This window comes from Rhinopithecus roxellana, unplaced genomic scaffold (genome assembly GCF_007565055.1).
Source record: "Rhinopithecus roxellana isolate Shanxi Qingling unplaced genomic scaffold, ASM756505v1 contig4090, whole genome shotgun sequence".
Classification (NCBI taxonomy): Eukaryota; Metazoa; Chordata; class Mammalia; order Primates; family Cercopithecidae; genus Rhinopithecus; species Rhinopithecus roxellana.
In genome coordinates, this window is record NW_022142979.1 from 42,874 (window position 1) to 59,670 (window position 16,797).

Genomic DNA, 16,797 nt, shown 5'->3' on the forward strand with positions numbered 1-16,797 from the left:
TCCTGAAGTTACGCGTCCTGAAGTCGCGCCCGCGCCGCGGCGTCCTGAAGTTACGCGTCCTGAAGTCACGCCCGCGCCGCGGTGTCCTGAAGTTACGCGTCCTGAAGTCGCGCCCGCGCCGCGGCGTCCTGAAGTTACGCGTCCTGAAGTCGCGCCCGCGCCGCGGCGTCCTGAAGTTACGCGTCCTGAAGTCGCGCCCGCGCCGCGGTGTCCTGAAGTTACGCGCCCTGAAGTCACGCCCACGACAGACGCGCCCTGAAGTCACGCCCGCGCCGCGGCGTCCTGAAGTTACGCGTCCTGAAGTCGCGCCCGCGCCGCGGCGTCCTGAAGTTACACGTCCTGAAGTCGCGCCCGCGCCGCGGCGTCCTGAAGTTACGCGTCCTGAAGTCGCGCCCGCGCCGCGGCGTCCTGAAGTTACACGTCCTGAAGTCGCGCCCGCGCCGCGGCGTCCTGAAGTTACGCGCCCTGAAGTCACGCCCACGCCAGACGCGCCCTGAAGTCACGCCCGCGCCGCGGCGTCCTGAAGTTACGCGCCCTGAAGTCACGCCCGCGCCGCGGCGTCCTGAAGTTACGCGCCCTGAAGTCACGCCCGCGCCGCGGTGTCCTGAAGTTACGCGTCCTGAAGTCGCGCCCGCGCCGCGGTGTCCTGAAGTTACGCGTCCTGAAGTCGCGCCCGCGCCGCGGCGTCCTGAAGTTACGCGTCCTGAAGTCACGCCCGCGCCGCGGTGTCCTGAAGTTACGCGTCCTGAAGTCGCGCCCGCGCCGCGGCGTCCTGAAGTTACGCGTCCTGAAGTCGCGCCCGCGCCGCGGCGTCCTGAAGTTACGCGCCCTGAAGTCGCGCCCGCGCCGCGGTGTCCTGAAGTTACGCGCCCTGAAGTCACGCCCACGACAGACGCGCCCTGAAGTCACGCCCGCGCCGCGGCGTCCTGAAGTTACGCGTCCTGAAGTCGCGCCCGCGCCGCGGCGTCCTGAAGTTACACGTCCTGAAGTCGCGCCCGCGCCGCGGCGTCCTGAAGTTACGCGTCCTGAAGTCGCGCCCGCGCCGCGGCGTCCTGAAGTTACGCGTCCTGAAGTCGCGCCCGCGCCGCGGCGTCCTGAAGTTACGCGTCCTGAAGTCGCGCCCGCGCCGCGGCGTCCTGAAGTTACGCGTCCTGAAGTCGCGCCCGCGCCGCGGCGTCCTGAAGTTACGCGTCCTGAAGTCGCGCCCGCGCCGCGGCGTCCTGAAGTTACGCGCCCTGAAGTCGCGCCCGCGCCGCGGCGTCCTGAAGTTACGCGTCCTGAAGTCGCGCCCGCGCCGCGGCGTCCTGAAGTTACGCGTCCTGAAGTCGCGCCCGCGCCGCGGCGTCCTGAAGTTACGCGTCCTGAAGTCGCGCCCGCGCCGCGGTGTTCTGAAGTTACGCGCCCTGAAGTCGCGCCCGCGCCGCGGCGCTCTGAAGTTACGCGTCCTGAAGTCGCGCCCGCGCCGCGGTGTTCTGAAGTTACGCGCCCTGAAGTCGCGCCCGCGCCGCGGCGCTCTGAAGTCACGCCCGCGCCGCCGCGTCCTGAAGTCACGCCCCCGCCGCCGCGTCCTGAAGTTACGCCCGCGCCGCCGCGTCCTGAAGTTACGCCCGCGCCGCGGCGTCCTGAAGTTACGCCCGCGCCGCCGCGCTCTGAAGTTACGCCCGCGCCGCGGTGTTCTGAAGTTACGCGCCCTGAAGTTACGCCCGCGCCGCGGCGTCCTGAAGTTACGCCCGCGCCACGGCGTCCTGAAGTTACGCCCGCGCCGCCGCGCTCTGAAGTTACGCCCGCGCCGCGGTGTTCTGAAGTTACGCGCCCTGAAGTTACGCCCGCGCCGCGGCGTCCTGAAGTTACGCCCGCGCCGCCGCGCTCTGAAGTTACGCCCGCGCCGCGGTGTTCTGAAGTTACGCGCCCTGAAGTTACGCCCGCGCCGCGGCGCCCTGAAGTTACGCGTCCTGAAGTCACGCCCGCGCCGCGGTGTCCTGAAGTTACGCGTCCTGAAGTCGCGCCCGCGCCGCGGTGTCCTGAAGTTACGCGTCCTGAAGTCGCGCCCGCGCCGCGGTGTCCTGAAGTTACGCGTCCTGAAGTCGCGCCCGCGCCGCGGCGTCCTGAAGTTACGCGTCCTGAAGTCACGCCCGCGCCGCGGTGTCCTGAAGTTACGCGTCCTGAAGTCGCGCCCGCGCCGCGGCGTCCTGAAGTTACGCGTCCTGAAGTCGCGCCCGCGCCGCGGCGTCCTGAAGTTACGCGTCCTGAAGTCGCGCCCGCGCCGCGGTGTCCTGAAGTTACGCGCCCTGAAGTCACGCCCACGACAGACACGCCCTGAAGTCACGCCCGCGCCGCGGCGTCCTGAAGTTACGCGTCCTGAAGTCGCGCCCGCGCCGCGGCGTCCTGAAGTTACGCGTCCTGAAGTCGCGCCCGCGCCGCGGCGTCCTGAAGTTACGCGTCCTGAAGTCGCGCCCGCGCCGCGGCGTCCTGAAGTTACGCGTCCTGAAGTCGCGCCCGCGCCGCGGCGTCCTGAAGTTACGCGTCCTGAAGTCGCGCCCGCGCCGCGGCGTCCTGAAGTTACGCGTCCTGAAGTCGCGCCCGCGCCGCGGCGTCCTGAAGTTACGCGTCCTGAAGTCGCGCCCGCGCCGCGGCGTCCTGAAGTTACGCGCCCTGAAGTCGCGCCGCGCCGCGGCGTCCTGAAGTTACGCGTCCTGAAGTCGCGCCCGCGCCGCGGCGTCCTGAAGTTACGCGTCCTGAAGTCGCGCCCGCGCCGCGGCGTCCTGAAGTTACGCGTCCTGAAGTCGCGCCCGCGCCGCGGTGTTCTGAAGTTACGCGCCCTGAAGTCGCGCCCGCGCCGCGGCGCTCTGAAGTTACGCGTCCTGAAGTCGCGCCCGCGCCGCGGTGTTCTGAAGTTACGCGCCCTGAAGTCGCGCCCGCGCCGCGGCGCTCTGAAGTCACGCCCGCGCCGCCGCGTCCTGAAGTCACGCCCCCGCCGCCGCGTCCTGAAGTTACGCCCGCGCCGCCGCGTCCTGAAGTTACGCCCGCGCCGCGGCGTCCTGAAGTTACGCCCGCGCCGCCGCGCTCTGAAGTTACGCCCGCGCCGCGGTGTTCTGAAGTTACGCGCCCTGAAGTTACGCCCGCGCCGCGGCGTCCTGAAGTTACGCCCGCGCCACGGCGTCCTGAAGTTACGCCCGCGCCGCCGCGCTCTGAAGTTACGCCCGCGCCGCGGTGTTCTGAAGTTACGCGCCCTGAAGTTACGCCCGCGCCGCGGCGTCCTGAAGTTACGCCCGCGCCGCCGCGCTCTGAAGTTACGCCCGCGCCGCGGTGTTCTGAAGTTACGCGCCCTGAAGTTACGCCCGCGCCGCGGCGCCCTGAAGTTACGCCCGCGCCGCGGCGCCCTGAAGTTACGCCCGCGCCGCGGCGCCCTGAAGTTACGCCCGCGCCGCGGCGTCCTGAAGTTACGCCCGCGCCGCCGCGTTCTGAAGTTACGCCCGCGCCGCGGCGCTCTGAAGTTACGCCCGCGCCGCCGCGCTCTGAAGTTACGCCCGCGCCGCCGCGCTCTGAAGTTACGCCCGCGCCGCCGCGCTCTGAAGTTACGCCCGCGCCGCCGCGCTCTGAAGTTACGCCCGCGCCGCCGCGCTCTGAAGTTACGCCCGCGCCGCCGCGCTCTGAAGTTACGCCCGCGCCGCCGCGTTCTGAAGTTACGCCCGCGACAGCCGCGTTCTGAAGTTACGCCCGCGACAGCCGCGTTCTGAAGTTACGCCCGCGACAGCCGCGTTCTGAAGTTACGCCCGCGACAGCCGCGTTCTGAAGTTACGCCCGCGACAGCCGCGTTCTGAAGTTACGCCCGCGACAGCCGCGTTCTGAAGTTACGCCCGCGACAGCCGCGTTCTGAAGTTACGCCCGCGACAGCCGCGTTCTGAAGTTACGCCCGCGACAGCCGCGTTCTGAAGTTACGCCCGCGACAGCCGCGTTCTGAAGTTACGCCCGCGACAGACGCGTTCTGAAGTTACGCCCGCGACAGACGCGTTCTGAAGTTACGCCCGCGACAGACGCGTTCTGAAGTTACGCCCGCGACAGACGCGTTCTGAAGTTACGCCGTGTTCTGAAGTTACGCCTGCGACAGACGCGTTCTGAAGTTACGCCTGCGACAGACGCGTTCTGAAGTTACGCCCACGCCGCCGCGTTCTGAAGTTACGCCTGCGACAGACGCGTTCTGAAGTTACGCCCACGCCGCCGCGTTCTGAAGTTACGCCTGCGACAGACGCGTTCTGAAGTTACGCCTGCGACAGACGCGTTCTGAAGTTACGTCCACGCCGCCGCGTTCTGAAGTTACGCCTGCGACAGACGCTGCCCGCAGCCTCCACCTTGAAAACCGCAGGAAAAGGGCAGACAGAGGAGGACGCTCTCCCTAGACGTCGGCTCAACACCCGGTACAGGCCCCACAGACTGCAGGGCCTCGGACGCGGGGGCCACATGCAGGGAGGTGGCTTGGGGGACACAGGCCCGTGGTGGAGCTGGGTCTGTAACCTCCTTAGTGGGAAAGAGGGAAGAAGAGAAGCTGAGTTCCGCCTTTCCTTCCTCACACATTCCATCTGCAGCTTCCTGCTGAGTCAGACTGCGATATTGGGCAACAGCAAATCAAACGTGACCCAAGTGCTTCTCCCCAGGGACCGTGAGAAGGGGCTCCTGCCGGGCTGCAGACCCAGCGGCCACAGAGCACCCTGGGGCCCTTCGGAGCTCAGAGATGCAGACGGGGGCTCTTTTTCTTTCCACAGCGACTTTGCCAAATGAACGATCAGACTTTAAAGGTGACACTGACCTTGGAGGAAGCAGCACACTGGGGGCCAGGAGACTCGGGGCCGGGAGACTGGGGGCTGGGAGACTTGGGGGCCGGGAGACTCAGGGGCCGGGAGACTCAGGGGGCCGGGAGACTGGGGGGCTGGGAGACTCGGGGCTGGGAGACTCGGGGGCTGGGAGACTTGGGGGGCTGGGAGACTTGGGGGCCGGGAGACTCGGGGGGCTGGGAGACTCAAGCGACAGGAGACTCGGGAGCCTGGGAGACTCGGAGGACTGGCCCCAAAGTGGGTGCCACCATGGAGCGAAGAGTGGGCGGTGGCCAGGACTAAACTCCCTGGCATGTGGGGCAGCCCTGCCTGACACCTGCCTCTCAGGTGGATGCTGACCAGTGACTAACACAGGACCACGTTAATGCACATGCACAGGCTGAGGGCTTCTGACCACAGATGACTTGTGGATTCCAGCTGCAAACTTATGAGAGAGCCAGGTTTTGGGTTCAAGTACATTTCTTGCCAACTTTTTGTATGGGGTGGGTTGATGCACACTTTGTCCTCACACTACAGGGGCAGCCTGCAGCCAGCCCACACAGCCCTCCAAGTGGACGGGGCTGCCAGCGCCCACACTGAACGGCGCCACAGTTTTACACGGGGACGGGGAACTGCCAGCACCCGCACTGAACGGCGCCACGGTTTTACACGGGGACGGGGGCCTGCCAGCGCCCGCACTGAACGGCGCCACGGTTTTACAAGGGGACGGGGGCCTGCCAGCGCCCGCACTGAACGGCGCCACGGTTTTACACGGGGACGGGGGCCTGCCAGCGCCCGCACTGAACGGCGCCACGGTTTTACACGGGGACGGGGGCCTGCCAGCGCCCGCACTGAACGGCGCCACGGTTTTACACGGGGACGGGGGCCTGCCAGCGCCCGCACTGAACGGCGCCACGGTTTTACACGGGGACGGGGAACTGCCAGCGCCCGCACTGAAGGGCGCCACGGTTTTACACGGGGACGGGGGCCTGCCAGCGCCCGCACTGAAGGGCGCCACGGTTTTACACGGGGACGGGGAACTGCCAGCGCCCGCACTGAACGGTGCCACGGTTTTACACGGGGACGGGGAACTGCCAGCGCCCGCACTGAAGGGCGCCACGGTTTTACACGGGGACGGGGAACTGCCAGCGCCCGCACTGAACGGCGCCACGGTTTTACACGGGGACGGGGAACTGCCAGCGCCCGCACTGAACGGTGCCACGGTTTTACACGGGGACGGGGAACTGCCAGCGCCCGCACTGAATGGTGCCACGGTTTTACACGGGGATGGGGAACTGCCAGCGCCCGCACTGAACGGTGCCACGGTTTTACACGGGGACGGGGAACTGCCAGCGCCCGCACTGAACGGTGCCACGGTTTTACACGGGGACGGGGAACTGCCAGCGCCCGCACTGAATGGCGCCACGGTTTTACACGGGGACGGGGGCCTGCCAGCGCCCGCACTGAAGGGCGCCACGGTTTTACACGGGGATGGGGAACTGCCAGCGCCCGCACTGAACGGTGCCACGGTTTTACACGGGGACGGGGAACTGCCAGCGCCCGCACTGAACGGTGCCACGGTTTTACACGGGGACGGGGAACTGCCAGCGCCCGCACTGAATGGTGCCACGGTTTTACACGGGGATGGGGAACTGCCAGCGCCCGCACTGAATGGTGCCACGGTTTTACACGGGGATGGGGAACTGCCAGCGCCCACACTGAATGGTGCCACGGTTTTACTCTCTCGGAACTGTCCCACATGGGTTTCTCTTTCTTTGCTACCATGTTTTGTTGTATGTGTGTTTGGGGGTTTTTTGAGACCAGGTCTTGCTCTGTGGCCCAGGCTGGAGTGCAGTGATACAACTGTGGTTCACTGCGGCCTCAACCTCCTGGCCTCAAGCAATCCTCCCACCTCAGCCTCCCAAAGTGCCGGGATTACAGCTGTGCACCACCACACCCGGCCAGAACCATGACTTCTATGTCTAAACTCTTCTGAAATATCTGAAAGACAAGGGGCCGCCATTTCTCAACCTCATCTGAAAGAGAGGTTCCCAAACAGATTCTCCCCCACCGGCTCTGATTCAGCAGGTCCGAGAGGATCCCAGCCTGACAAAGACTGCCAGTAATTCTCCGGGCCTCGGGCCTAAAATCCACGGGCCACTAACAACGGACCATTTAAACACAGAACCGGCTTTTATCCAGGGAAGTTCCAAAGGGGCTTCTGAGGGGCCCGGTCATGTCTCTTCCCATTTTCTTCCGAAGAACGGCCATGCCCAGTCATCGCCAGGGCAACCCCCAAGACTCTCGCAAAGCCGGACTGGGCGCCTGACAACGCTCCTCAGCCTGCCGTTCCTTTTGACGAGTTATTTCAAAGAACCCGGAGCGTGCACTAACATAACACAAATGACCCTCACTCCTCGGCCTGGAGGGCAGCTGCGCCAAAACCTTTTGGAAGCACTGTGACTGACGGAGCGAGATGGTCCCAGTGCCCGGGGCAGGAGACCCCTCACAGTGTTCTAATACGTGAAGTCACCCGGTCGTCAGAATGGGCGGTTCATTCCCGCTTGGAAGTAGCAGACACCAGGATACAATTCTTCAGCTAAACGTGTTCTCAAAATCAGAATCGCTGTTTTGATGAGAGCGCACGACCCGTGGTTCTGAACTGAACGCTGGAGTCACAGCTACACGGACGTCGTCCCTGATCCCCAGGCCGCTCCTTGTTAACGCGGCCACCCCACGCTTCCCCTGAGGCCGCAGCACCGAGGCCCTGCCTGGCACACCCTCCCTGGCGTCTCTCTTCCCACCCCCGACATAAACCGCGTGGCTTCCTGTCCCTGTGCGTCCCACCACGCACTGTGTCCTGGTGTTCAACTGTGGTGGTCCTCCCAGCACGGCCTGCCACCTCACTGGAGCTTTTCAGAAACACACGTTCTGGCCCTGCCCTGGACATCCTGGGGTCGGCACCCACATCCTCACATGCTCACATTGAGGGGCAAACTTGTTGATTTCAAGAGTTTGTTTTTCTTGGCTGACTCCTCTCTTCCTCAAATCGTATCAATAAATGCTTTCTAGGCCTCTTACCTCAGTTAACACCCATCTTCTGTACACAGGAAGGAAAATCTTTCTCAGTATTTCCCCCTCTCGAAATCCTTAATTTGTATTCTCATGGAGTGCGAGCTTCCCAGTTCATCTCTAATTAAAAAGCAACTCCTGCAAGTCCACGCGGGCCGCCACCACCGACGTGCGCTTCCTGGACAGCAGGAGCAGAGCCCAGCTGTCTGCACACCAGAGCCCCAGAGAGCACCTTCTCCTCCTCAAACTAAGCAGCAGGAAAAGTGGGAAGGTGACGTACATGCTCAGGACATTGTCTACACACAGAAAACTTCTCTACCCGCGGGAACATGGGAAGGTGACGTCCACGCTCGGGACATTCACGGGAAAATGGGAACGTGACATCCACGCTCGGGACATTCTGTACACCAAAGAAAACTGTCAAGTAAAGCAACAGAGGACATTACCAGAGTGACTTTTCCACAATTTTGGTCCTGAAAACCTCCTCCTGGTCCAGGTTCACCGTGCAGTAGCAATCCCTCATCTTGCTTGGCCCCGGGTAAGAGGGAAGGTTTTTGGCTTCACCTAAAAAGTAAAAGCAACATACGTCATCAGCAGCGTGGAAACGTCTGGTCCCCTGCGCATCGCAGCCACGTTTCCAAACAGCAGGTTTACTTCCCAGCCACACGCCGGCCTCCGCTTGTGTGCGTTCACCACTCTCCACAAAGGCTTGGGTTTTTTGCCACCGCAAGTCACAATGTGGACGCGCACACCACGTGTACACGCTCGGGACATTCTCTCGCCGAAAGGCAACGGACACGCACGCCACCCTGAAATGCAAGTGGCGCAAGCAGGGACCCGCCGGCCTGGGACTCGCGATTCCTGTGTCTTACTTTGTTTTCCCCGCATTAGTCCCTTTATTTTAATGTTAACGTACAGTTTTCCATCTCAGACCTGTTCAAGTGCACAGTTCCGTGGCATTAACCACGTTCACCGAGTTGTGCAACCATCACCACCATCCTCTCCAGAACACCCTCATCGTGCGAAACGGAGACTTGGTCCCCGTTCAACACTCGCTCCCATCCCCTCCTGCTGTCTCCAGCAGCCCTCGCCCCCCGTTCTGTCTCCGGATCTGACTGCTCTGGGCCTCACGTTGGCCGGCCCTCGCCCCCCGTTCTGTCTCCGGATCTGACTGCTCTGGGCCTCACGTTGGCCGGCCCTCGCCCCCCGTTCTGTCTCCGGATCTGACTGCTCTGGGCCTCACGTTGGCCGGCCCTCGCCCCCCGTTCTGTCTCCGGATCTGACTGCTCTGGGCCTCACGTTGGCCGGCCCTCGCCCCCCGTTCTGTCTCCGGATCTGACTGCTCTGGGCCTCACGTTGGCCGGCCCTCGCCCCCCGTTCTGTCTCCGGATCTGACTGCTCTGGGCCTCACGTTGGCCGGCCCTCGCCCCCCGTTCTGTCTCCGGATCTGACTGCTCTGGGCCTCACGTTGGCCGGCCCTCGCCCCCCGTTCTGTCTCCGGATCTGACTGCTCTGGGCCTCACGTTGGCCGGCCCTCGCCCCCCGTTCTGTCTCCGGATCTGACTGCTCTGGGCCTCACGTTGGCCGGCCCTCGCCCCCCGTTCTGTCTCCGGATCTGACTGCTCTGGGCCTCACGTTGGCCGGCCCTCGCCCCCCGTTCTGTCTCCGGATCTGACTGCTCTGGGCCTCACGTTGGCCGGCCCTCGCCCCCCGTTCTGTCTCCGGATCTGACTGCTCTGGGCCTCACGTTGGCCGGCCCTCGCCCCCCGTTCTGTCTCCGGATCTGACTGCTCTGGGCCTCACGTTGGCCGGCCCTCGCCCCCCGTTCTGTCTCCGGATCTGACTGCTCTGGGCCTCACGTTGGCCGGCCCTCGCCCCCCGTTCTGTCTCCGGATCTGACTGCTCTGGGCCTCACGTTGGCCGGCCCTCGCCCCCCGTTCTGTCTCCGGATCTGACTGCTCTGGGCCTCACGTTGGCCGGCCCTCGCCCCCCGTTCTGTCTCCGGATCTGACTGCTCTGGGCCTCACGTTGGCCGGCCCTCGCCCCCCGTTCTGTCTCCGGATCTGACTGCTCTGGGCCTCACGTTGGCCGGCCCTCGCCCCCCGTTCTGTCTCCGGATCTGACTGCTCTGGGCCTCACGTTGGCCGGCCCTCGCCCCCCGTTCTGTCTCCGGATCTGACTGCTCTGGGCCTCACGTTGGCCGGCCCTCGCCCCCCGTTCTGTCTCCGGATCTGACTGCTCTGGGCCTCACGTTGGCCGGCCCTCGCCCCCCGTTCTGTCTCCGGATCTGACTGCTCTGGGCCTCACGTTGGCCGGCCCTCGCCCCCCGTTCTGTCTCCGGATCTGACTGCTCTGGGCCTCACGTTGGCCGGCCCTCGCCCCCCGTTCTGTCTCCGGATCTGACTGCTCTGGGCCTCACGTTGGCCGGCCCTCGCCCCCCGTTCTGTCTCCGGATCTGACTGCTCTGGGCCTCACGTTGGCCGGCCCTCGCCCCCCGTTCTGTCTCCGGATCTGACTGCTCTGGGCCTCACGTTGGCCGGCCCTCGCCCCCCGTTCTGTCTCCGGATCTGACTGCTCTGGGCCTCACGTTGGCCGGCCCTCGCCCCCCGTTCTGTCTCCGGATCTGACTGCTCTGGGCCTCACGTTGGCCGGCCCTCGCCCCCCGTTCTGTCTCCGGATCTGACTGCTCTGGGCCTCACGTTGGCCGGCCCTCGCCCCCCGTTCTGTCTCCGGATCTGACTGCTCTGGGCCTCACGTTGGCCGGCCCTCGCCCCCCGTTCTGTCTCCGGATCTGACTGCTCTGGGCCTCACGTTGGCCGGCCCTCGCCCCCCGTTCTGTCTCCGGATCTGACTGCTCTGGGCCTCACGTTGGCCGGCCCTCGCCCCCCGTTCTGTCTCCGGATCTGACTGCTCTGGGCCTCACGTTGGCCGGCCCTCGCCCCCCGTTCTGTCTCCGGATCTGACTGCTCTGGGCCTCACGTTGGCCGGCCCTCGCCCCCCGTTCTGTCTCCGGATCTGACTGCTCTGGGCCTCACGTTGGCCGGCCCTCGCCCCCCGTTCTGTCTCCGGATCTGACTGCTCTGGGCCTCACGTTGGCCGGCCCTCGCCCCCCGTTCTGTCTCCGGATCTGACTGCTCTGGGCCTCACGTTGGCCGGCCCTCGCCCCCCGTTCTGTCTCCGGATCTGACTGCTCTGGGCCTCACGTTGGCCGGCCCTCGCCCCCCGTTCTGTCTCCGGATCTGACTGCTCTGGGCCTCACGGGACGTGTCCTTTCGGCTCATTCTGCTCAGCAAGTGCCCTCCAGGGTGGCCTTGCTGTGGCCGCTGACTGGATTCCCTTCTTTTTTCAGGTTGAGTAACTTTCCATCGTGCAGAGGGACCTCGTCTTGCTTATTCATTTATCCACTGAGTCCCTTTTTATTTTGAATTTTATGTTATGATATTAGGTCAAAGTTGGCGCCAGAATTAAAGGAAAGAGCTCTTTCTCGTGGATGTGATTTGACTGTAAACTCCAGCTGTTTGAACTGCCAGTTAAGAGAAGCGTCCCAGAGGGACCTAAGCTAGGTCCACATCTCCCTCCCTCAAGCCCAGAGACGCCACCTGAACGTGCTTGAAGGAAGTAGAGCCAGTTCCCGGCTGGCCCTGCAGAAAACGCCCGTGATGCTGGACTCCTTGTTTGCCCGGGGTCGATCTGGAGGTCATAACCGAACCTCAGCTGTGACTGCTCTGCTGGCAGCTCGGAGCACACCCCAGCGGCAAGCCTAACGGCCCAGTTTACCAGAGAATCGGGAGTGAGCCGGGAGGGATGAGTGGCAGCTGTCAATCCAGACGGCAGACGCCCAGTTTAAGTCCACTCTGTAAAAGAAACGTCTCAAACACACTCGCGCCTCCCCAGGGCCTTCTCTGCCTCGGTCATTTGGCTCTAAAGACGCCTGGCAATGGTGTCTCGAGGGCGCAGGACGAGAGGACAGATGCAGGCACAGGCACCACGCTGAGACCACACCAAGGCTCACGTGGCTCCTGCTGGCGCCACTTGGGGCCACATCACCTTATTCTTGCTGAAACAAAATAAAAAACGGAGCAGAGTCGAAGTTTCTCAGAACCCCACGTCTACCACTGCCAAAGCTTCGCGTCAGCTTGGCAAGCACACACGTCATCGCCCACGTGGGGCGGTCGGCTCATTTCAAAGATGCCAGTTTGCAACTGGGAGGCCAGAAACTCCACAGGGCAGAGATAAACTCAGTTTGAAGCTTTTTAAAGACTTTTCATCCACAACATTAACCTGAGGCACTGTGTGAAGGAGCAGAAGCCCCAGGGTCTGGATGAAGGCTCCCGTGTCCGCACTGCGGACCTCTGGGGGTCGAAGTGCCAGCAGGCGTTCCCAGCAGCACCCGCCGCCGCCCACATGGAGCGGCTCTCAGGGCCTCACTGCTTGTGGCCATTTCCCGCCAGCGCCCCCAACACACCGTCTGCCTCTCTGGGCCTGAAACTCCTGAACTGCAAAAGCAAGCGACACAGCAGCTCTCAAAGGCTCGTCTGGCTCTGAGATGCCTCTAATTCAAAAGGTTCTGGAAATTTTTATTTTGGGAATCATTGAGGAAGCGTCAAAGATAATCGGTTGTGCACAGGAGAACACAGCCAGGCTGCTACCAGGCACCTGGTTCCAGGCCAGACCTCAGGTCGGTCATCAAATGTCAAAAGACAGGCTTTCTGAAGGCTCCCACCGATGTGAAGGTCCCGCAGGCAGCACCCACAGCACATGCAGGCAGCACACACACACACACACACAGCACATGCAGGCACACATGCACACACACACAGCACACGCAGGCAGCACACGCACACACACACAGCACACGCAGGCAGCACACGCACACACACACAGCACACGCAGGCAGCACACGCACACACACACAGCACACGCAGGCAGCACACGCACACACACACAGCACACGCAGGCAGCACACGCAGGCAGCACACGCAGGCAGCACACGTGCACACACACAGCACATGCAGGCAGCACATACACACAGCACACGCAGGCAGCACACACACAGCACACGCAGGCAGCACCCACAGCACACGCAGGCAGCACACACACACAGCACACGCACACACACACAGCACACGCAGGCAGCACACGCACACACACACAGCACACGCAGGCAGCACACGCACACACACACAGCACACGCAGGCAGCACACGCACACACACAGCACACGCAGGCAGCACACGCAGGCAGCACACGCAGGCAGCACACATGCACACACACAGCACATGCAGGCAGCACATACACACAGCACACGCAGGCAGCACACACACAGCACACGCAGGCAGCACCCACAGCACACGCAGGCAGCACACGCACACAGCACACGCACACACAGCACACGCAGGCAGCACACACACACAGCACACGCACACACACACAGCACACGCAGGCAGCACACGCAGGCAGCACACGCACATACACACAGCACACGCAGGCAGCACACGCACACACACACAGCACACGCAGGCAGCACACGCACACACACACAGCACACGCAGGGAGCACACGCACACACACACAGCACACGCAGGCAGCACACGCACACACACAGCACACGCAGGCAGCACACGCAGGCAGCACACGCAGGCAGCACACACACAGCACACGCAGGCAGCACATACACACAGCACACGCAGGCAGCACACACACAGCACACGCAGGCAGCACCCACAGCACACGCAGGCAGCACACGCACACAGCACACGCACACACAGCACACGCAGGCAGCACACACACACAGCACACGCACACACACACAGCACACGCAGGCAGCACACGCAGGCAGCACACGCACATACACACAGCACACGCAGGCAGCACACGCACACACACACAGCACACGCAGGCAGCACACGCACACACACACAGCACACGCAGGGAGCACACGCACACACACAGCACACGCAGGCAGCACACGCAGGCAGCACACGCAGGCAGCACACATGCACACACACAGCACATGCAGGCAGCACATACACACAGCACACGCAGGCAGCACACACACAGCACACGCAGGCAGCACCCACAGCACACGCAGGCAGCACACGCACACAGCACACGCACACACAGCACACGCAGGCAGCACACACACACAGCACACGCACACACACACAGCACACGCAGGCAGCACACGCAGGCAGCACACGCACACACACACAGCACACGCAGGCAGCACACGCACACACACACAGCACACGCAGGCAGCACACGCACACACACACAGCACACGCAGGGAGCACACGCACACACACACAGCACACGCAGGCAGCACACGCACACACACAGCACACGCAGGCAGCACACGCAGGCAGCACACGCAGGCAGCACACATGCACACACACAGCACATGCAGGCAGCACATACACACAGCACACGCAGGCAGCACACACACAGCACACGCAGGCAGCACCCACAGCACACGCAGGCAGCACACACACACAGCACACGCACACACACACAGCACACGCAGGCAGCACACGCACATACACACAGCACACGCAGGCAGCACACGCACACACAGCACACGCAGGCAGCACACACACAGCACACGCAGGCAGCACATATAGGCAGCACACGCACACACACAGCACATGCAGGCAGCACATGCAGGCAACACACGCACACACAGCACACGCAGGCAGCACACACACAGCACACGCAGGCAGCACACACACACAGCACACGCAGGCAGCACACACACACAGCACACGCAGGCAGCACACGCAGGCAGCACACGCACGCACACACACACAGCACATGCAGGCACACATGCAGGCAGCACACGCACACACACACAGCACACGCAGGCAGCACACGCACACACAGCACACACACACAGAGCACACGCAGGCAGCACACGCACACACACACAGCACACGCAGGCAGCACATGCACACACACACAGCACACGCAGGCAGCACATGCAGGCAGCACACGCACACACACACAGCACACGCAGGCAGCACACGCACACACACACAGCACACGCAGGCAGCACATGCACACACACACAGCACACACAGGCAGCACATGCAGGCAGCACACGCACATACACACAGCACACGCAGGCAGCACACGCACACAGCACACGCAGGCAGCACACACACAGCACACGCAGGCAGCACACGCACACACAGCACATGCAGGAAGCACACGCAGGCAGCACACGCACACACACAGCACACGCAGGCAGCACACACACAGCACACGCAGGCAGCACACGCACACACACAGCACACGCAGGCAGCACACACACAGCACACGCAGGCAGCACACGCACACACAGCACATGCAGGCAGCACACGCACACACACACAGCACATGCAGGCAGCACATGCAGGCAGCACACGCACACACAGCACACGCAGGCAGCACACACACAGCACACGCAGGCAGCACACGCACACACACAGCACATGCAGGCAGCACACACACACAGCACACGCAGGCAGCACACGCACACACACAGCACATGCAGGCAGCACACGCACACACACAGCACACGCAGGCAGCACACACACAGCACACGCAGGCAGCACACGCACACACAGCACATGCAGGCAGCACACGCACACACACACAGCACATGCAGGCAGCACATGCAGGCAGCACACGCACACACAGCACACGCAGGCAGCACACACACAGCACACGCAGGCAGCACACGCACACACACAGCACATGCAGGCAGCACACGCACACACACAGCACACGCAGGCAGCACACACACAGCACACGCAGGCAGCACACGCACACACAGCACATGCAGGCAGCACACGCACACACACACAGCACATGCAGGCAGCACATGCAGGCAGCACACGCACACACAGCACACGCAGGCAGCACACACACAGCACACGCAGGCAGCACACGCACACACAGCACATGCAGGCAGCACACGCACACACACACAGCACATGCAGGCAGCACATGCAGGCAGCACACGCACACACAGCACACGCAGGCAGCACACACACAGCACACGCAGGCAGCACACGCACACACACAGCACATGCAGGCAGCACACACAGGCAGGGTGTATGATGAGTTCACACGCACGAAGCGGAGAGCACGGCTGGCGAGCTTCTCCAGAGAGGGAAGGGAGCCTGGGGGATGGCAGGTGAGGTTCCCGGAGCAGACGCAGCCTTCCTGGTCGCCGCAGCTGTCCTCGATTTTGAGGGCAGCCTCAGCACAGCCCGCGAGTCGGACGGGGCCCCTCCAGCCTCCCGGTCCTGTTTTGGAACCGACAGCTTCTGCAGCAGACAGAAGTCCTCGCCCTCCAACACAGCGCGACTTTGGTGACTTTCCTCCTGACACCTTGACGGTGTGAACAGACGCCGACCATATTTCCCTTGGGATTTTTTGGGGGTTTTTTTTTTTGGTTTTGTTTTTGGGAGTTTTTTGTTTTTGTTTTGTTTTCTGGGATTTGTTTTTTGCAACAAATGAGTGTCGATATTTAGCTGTAAGTTCCTGTGTTTCTTAAAAGGAGAAAGAAAAAGGCTTTTGAAAGTCCTGTGGGAGACGGTGTCTGTGGATAACACGGAGCTAAGATTTGTTCCCACAGGGCCTCAAATCACAGCGGTAACAGCTGGGTCTTCCGAAGGTGGACGCTGCAGGACGGAAACACACAGGCTTTCCCTGGACTCCCTGTAAGACCAGACGCCGCACGACATGAAAAGCCCGGGTCCTCCCGCGCTGGCACCAACGCACCGGGTTCCTCCCTCCCCGTCCGACGATGCCCAGTCCCCTGGCCCCAAAACACACCAGGTTCCTCCCTCCTCGCCCGATGGCCCCGTCTTGACCTCCTTCTCCCTGCTCGCTGTCATCTGGGGCTGAGACTCTTTCTTTTTCATCTACTTTTG

At 63.2% G+C, this 16,797-nt stretch overlaps 1 protein-coding gene across 1 annotated transcript in view; it reads right to left on the bottom strand.

The window, feature by feature from the left end:
• Positions 1 to 16,797, bottom strand: part of LOC104671362 (ras GTPase-activating protein 3) — a 99,367-nt gene that overhangs the window by 39,785 nt on the left and 42,785 nt on the right. The window contains exon 2 of the mRNA XM_030926485.1: positions 8,327 to 8,444. Coding sequence (XP_030782345.1) covers positions 8,327 to 8,444 — 118 coding nt within the window. The remainder of the gene's footprint in view (positions 1 to 8,326; positions 8,445 to 16,797) is intronic.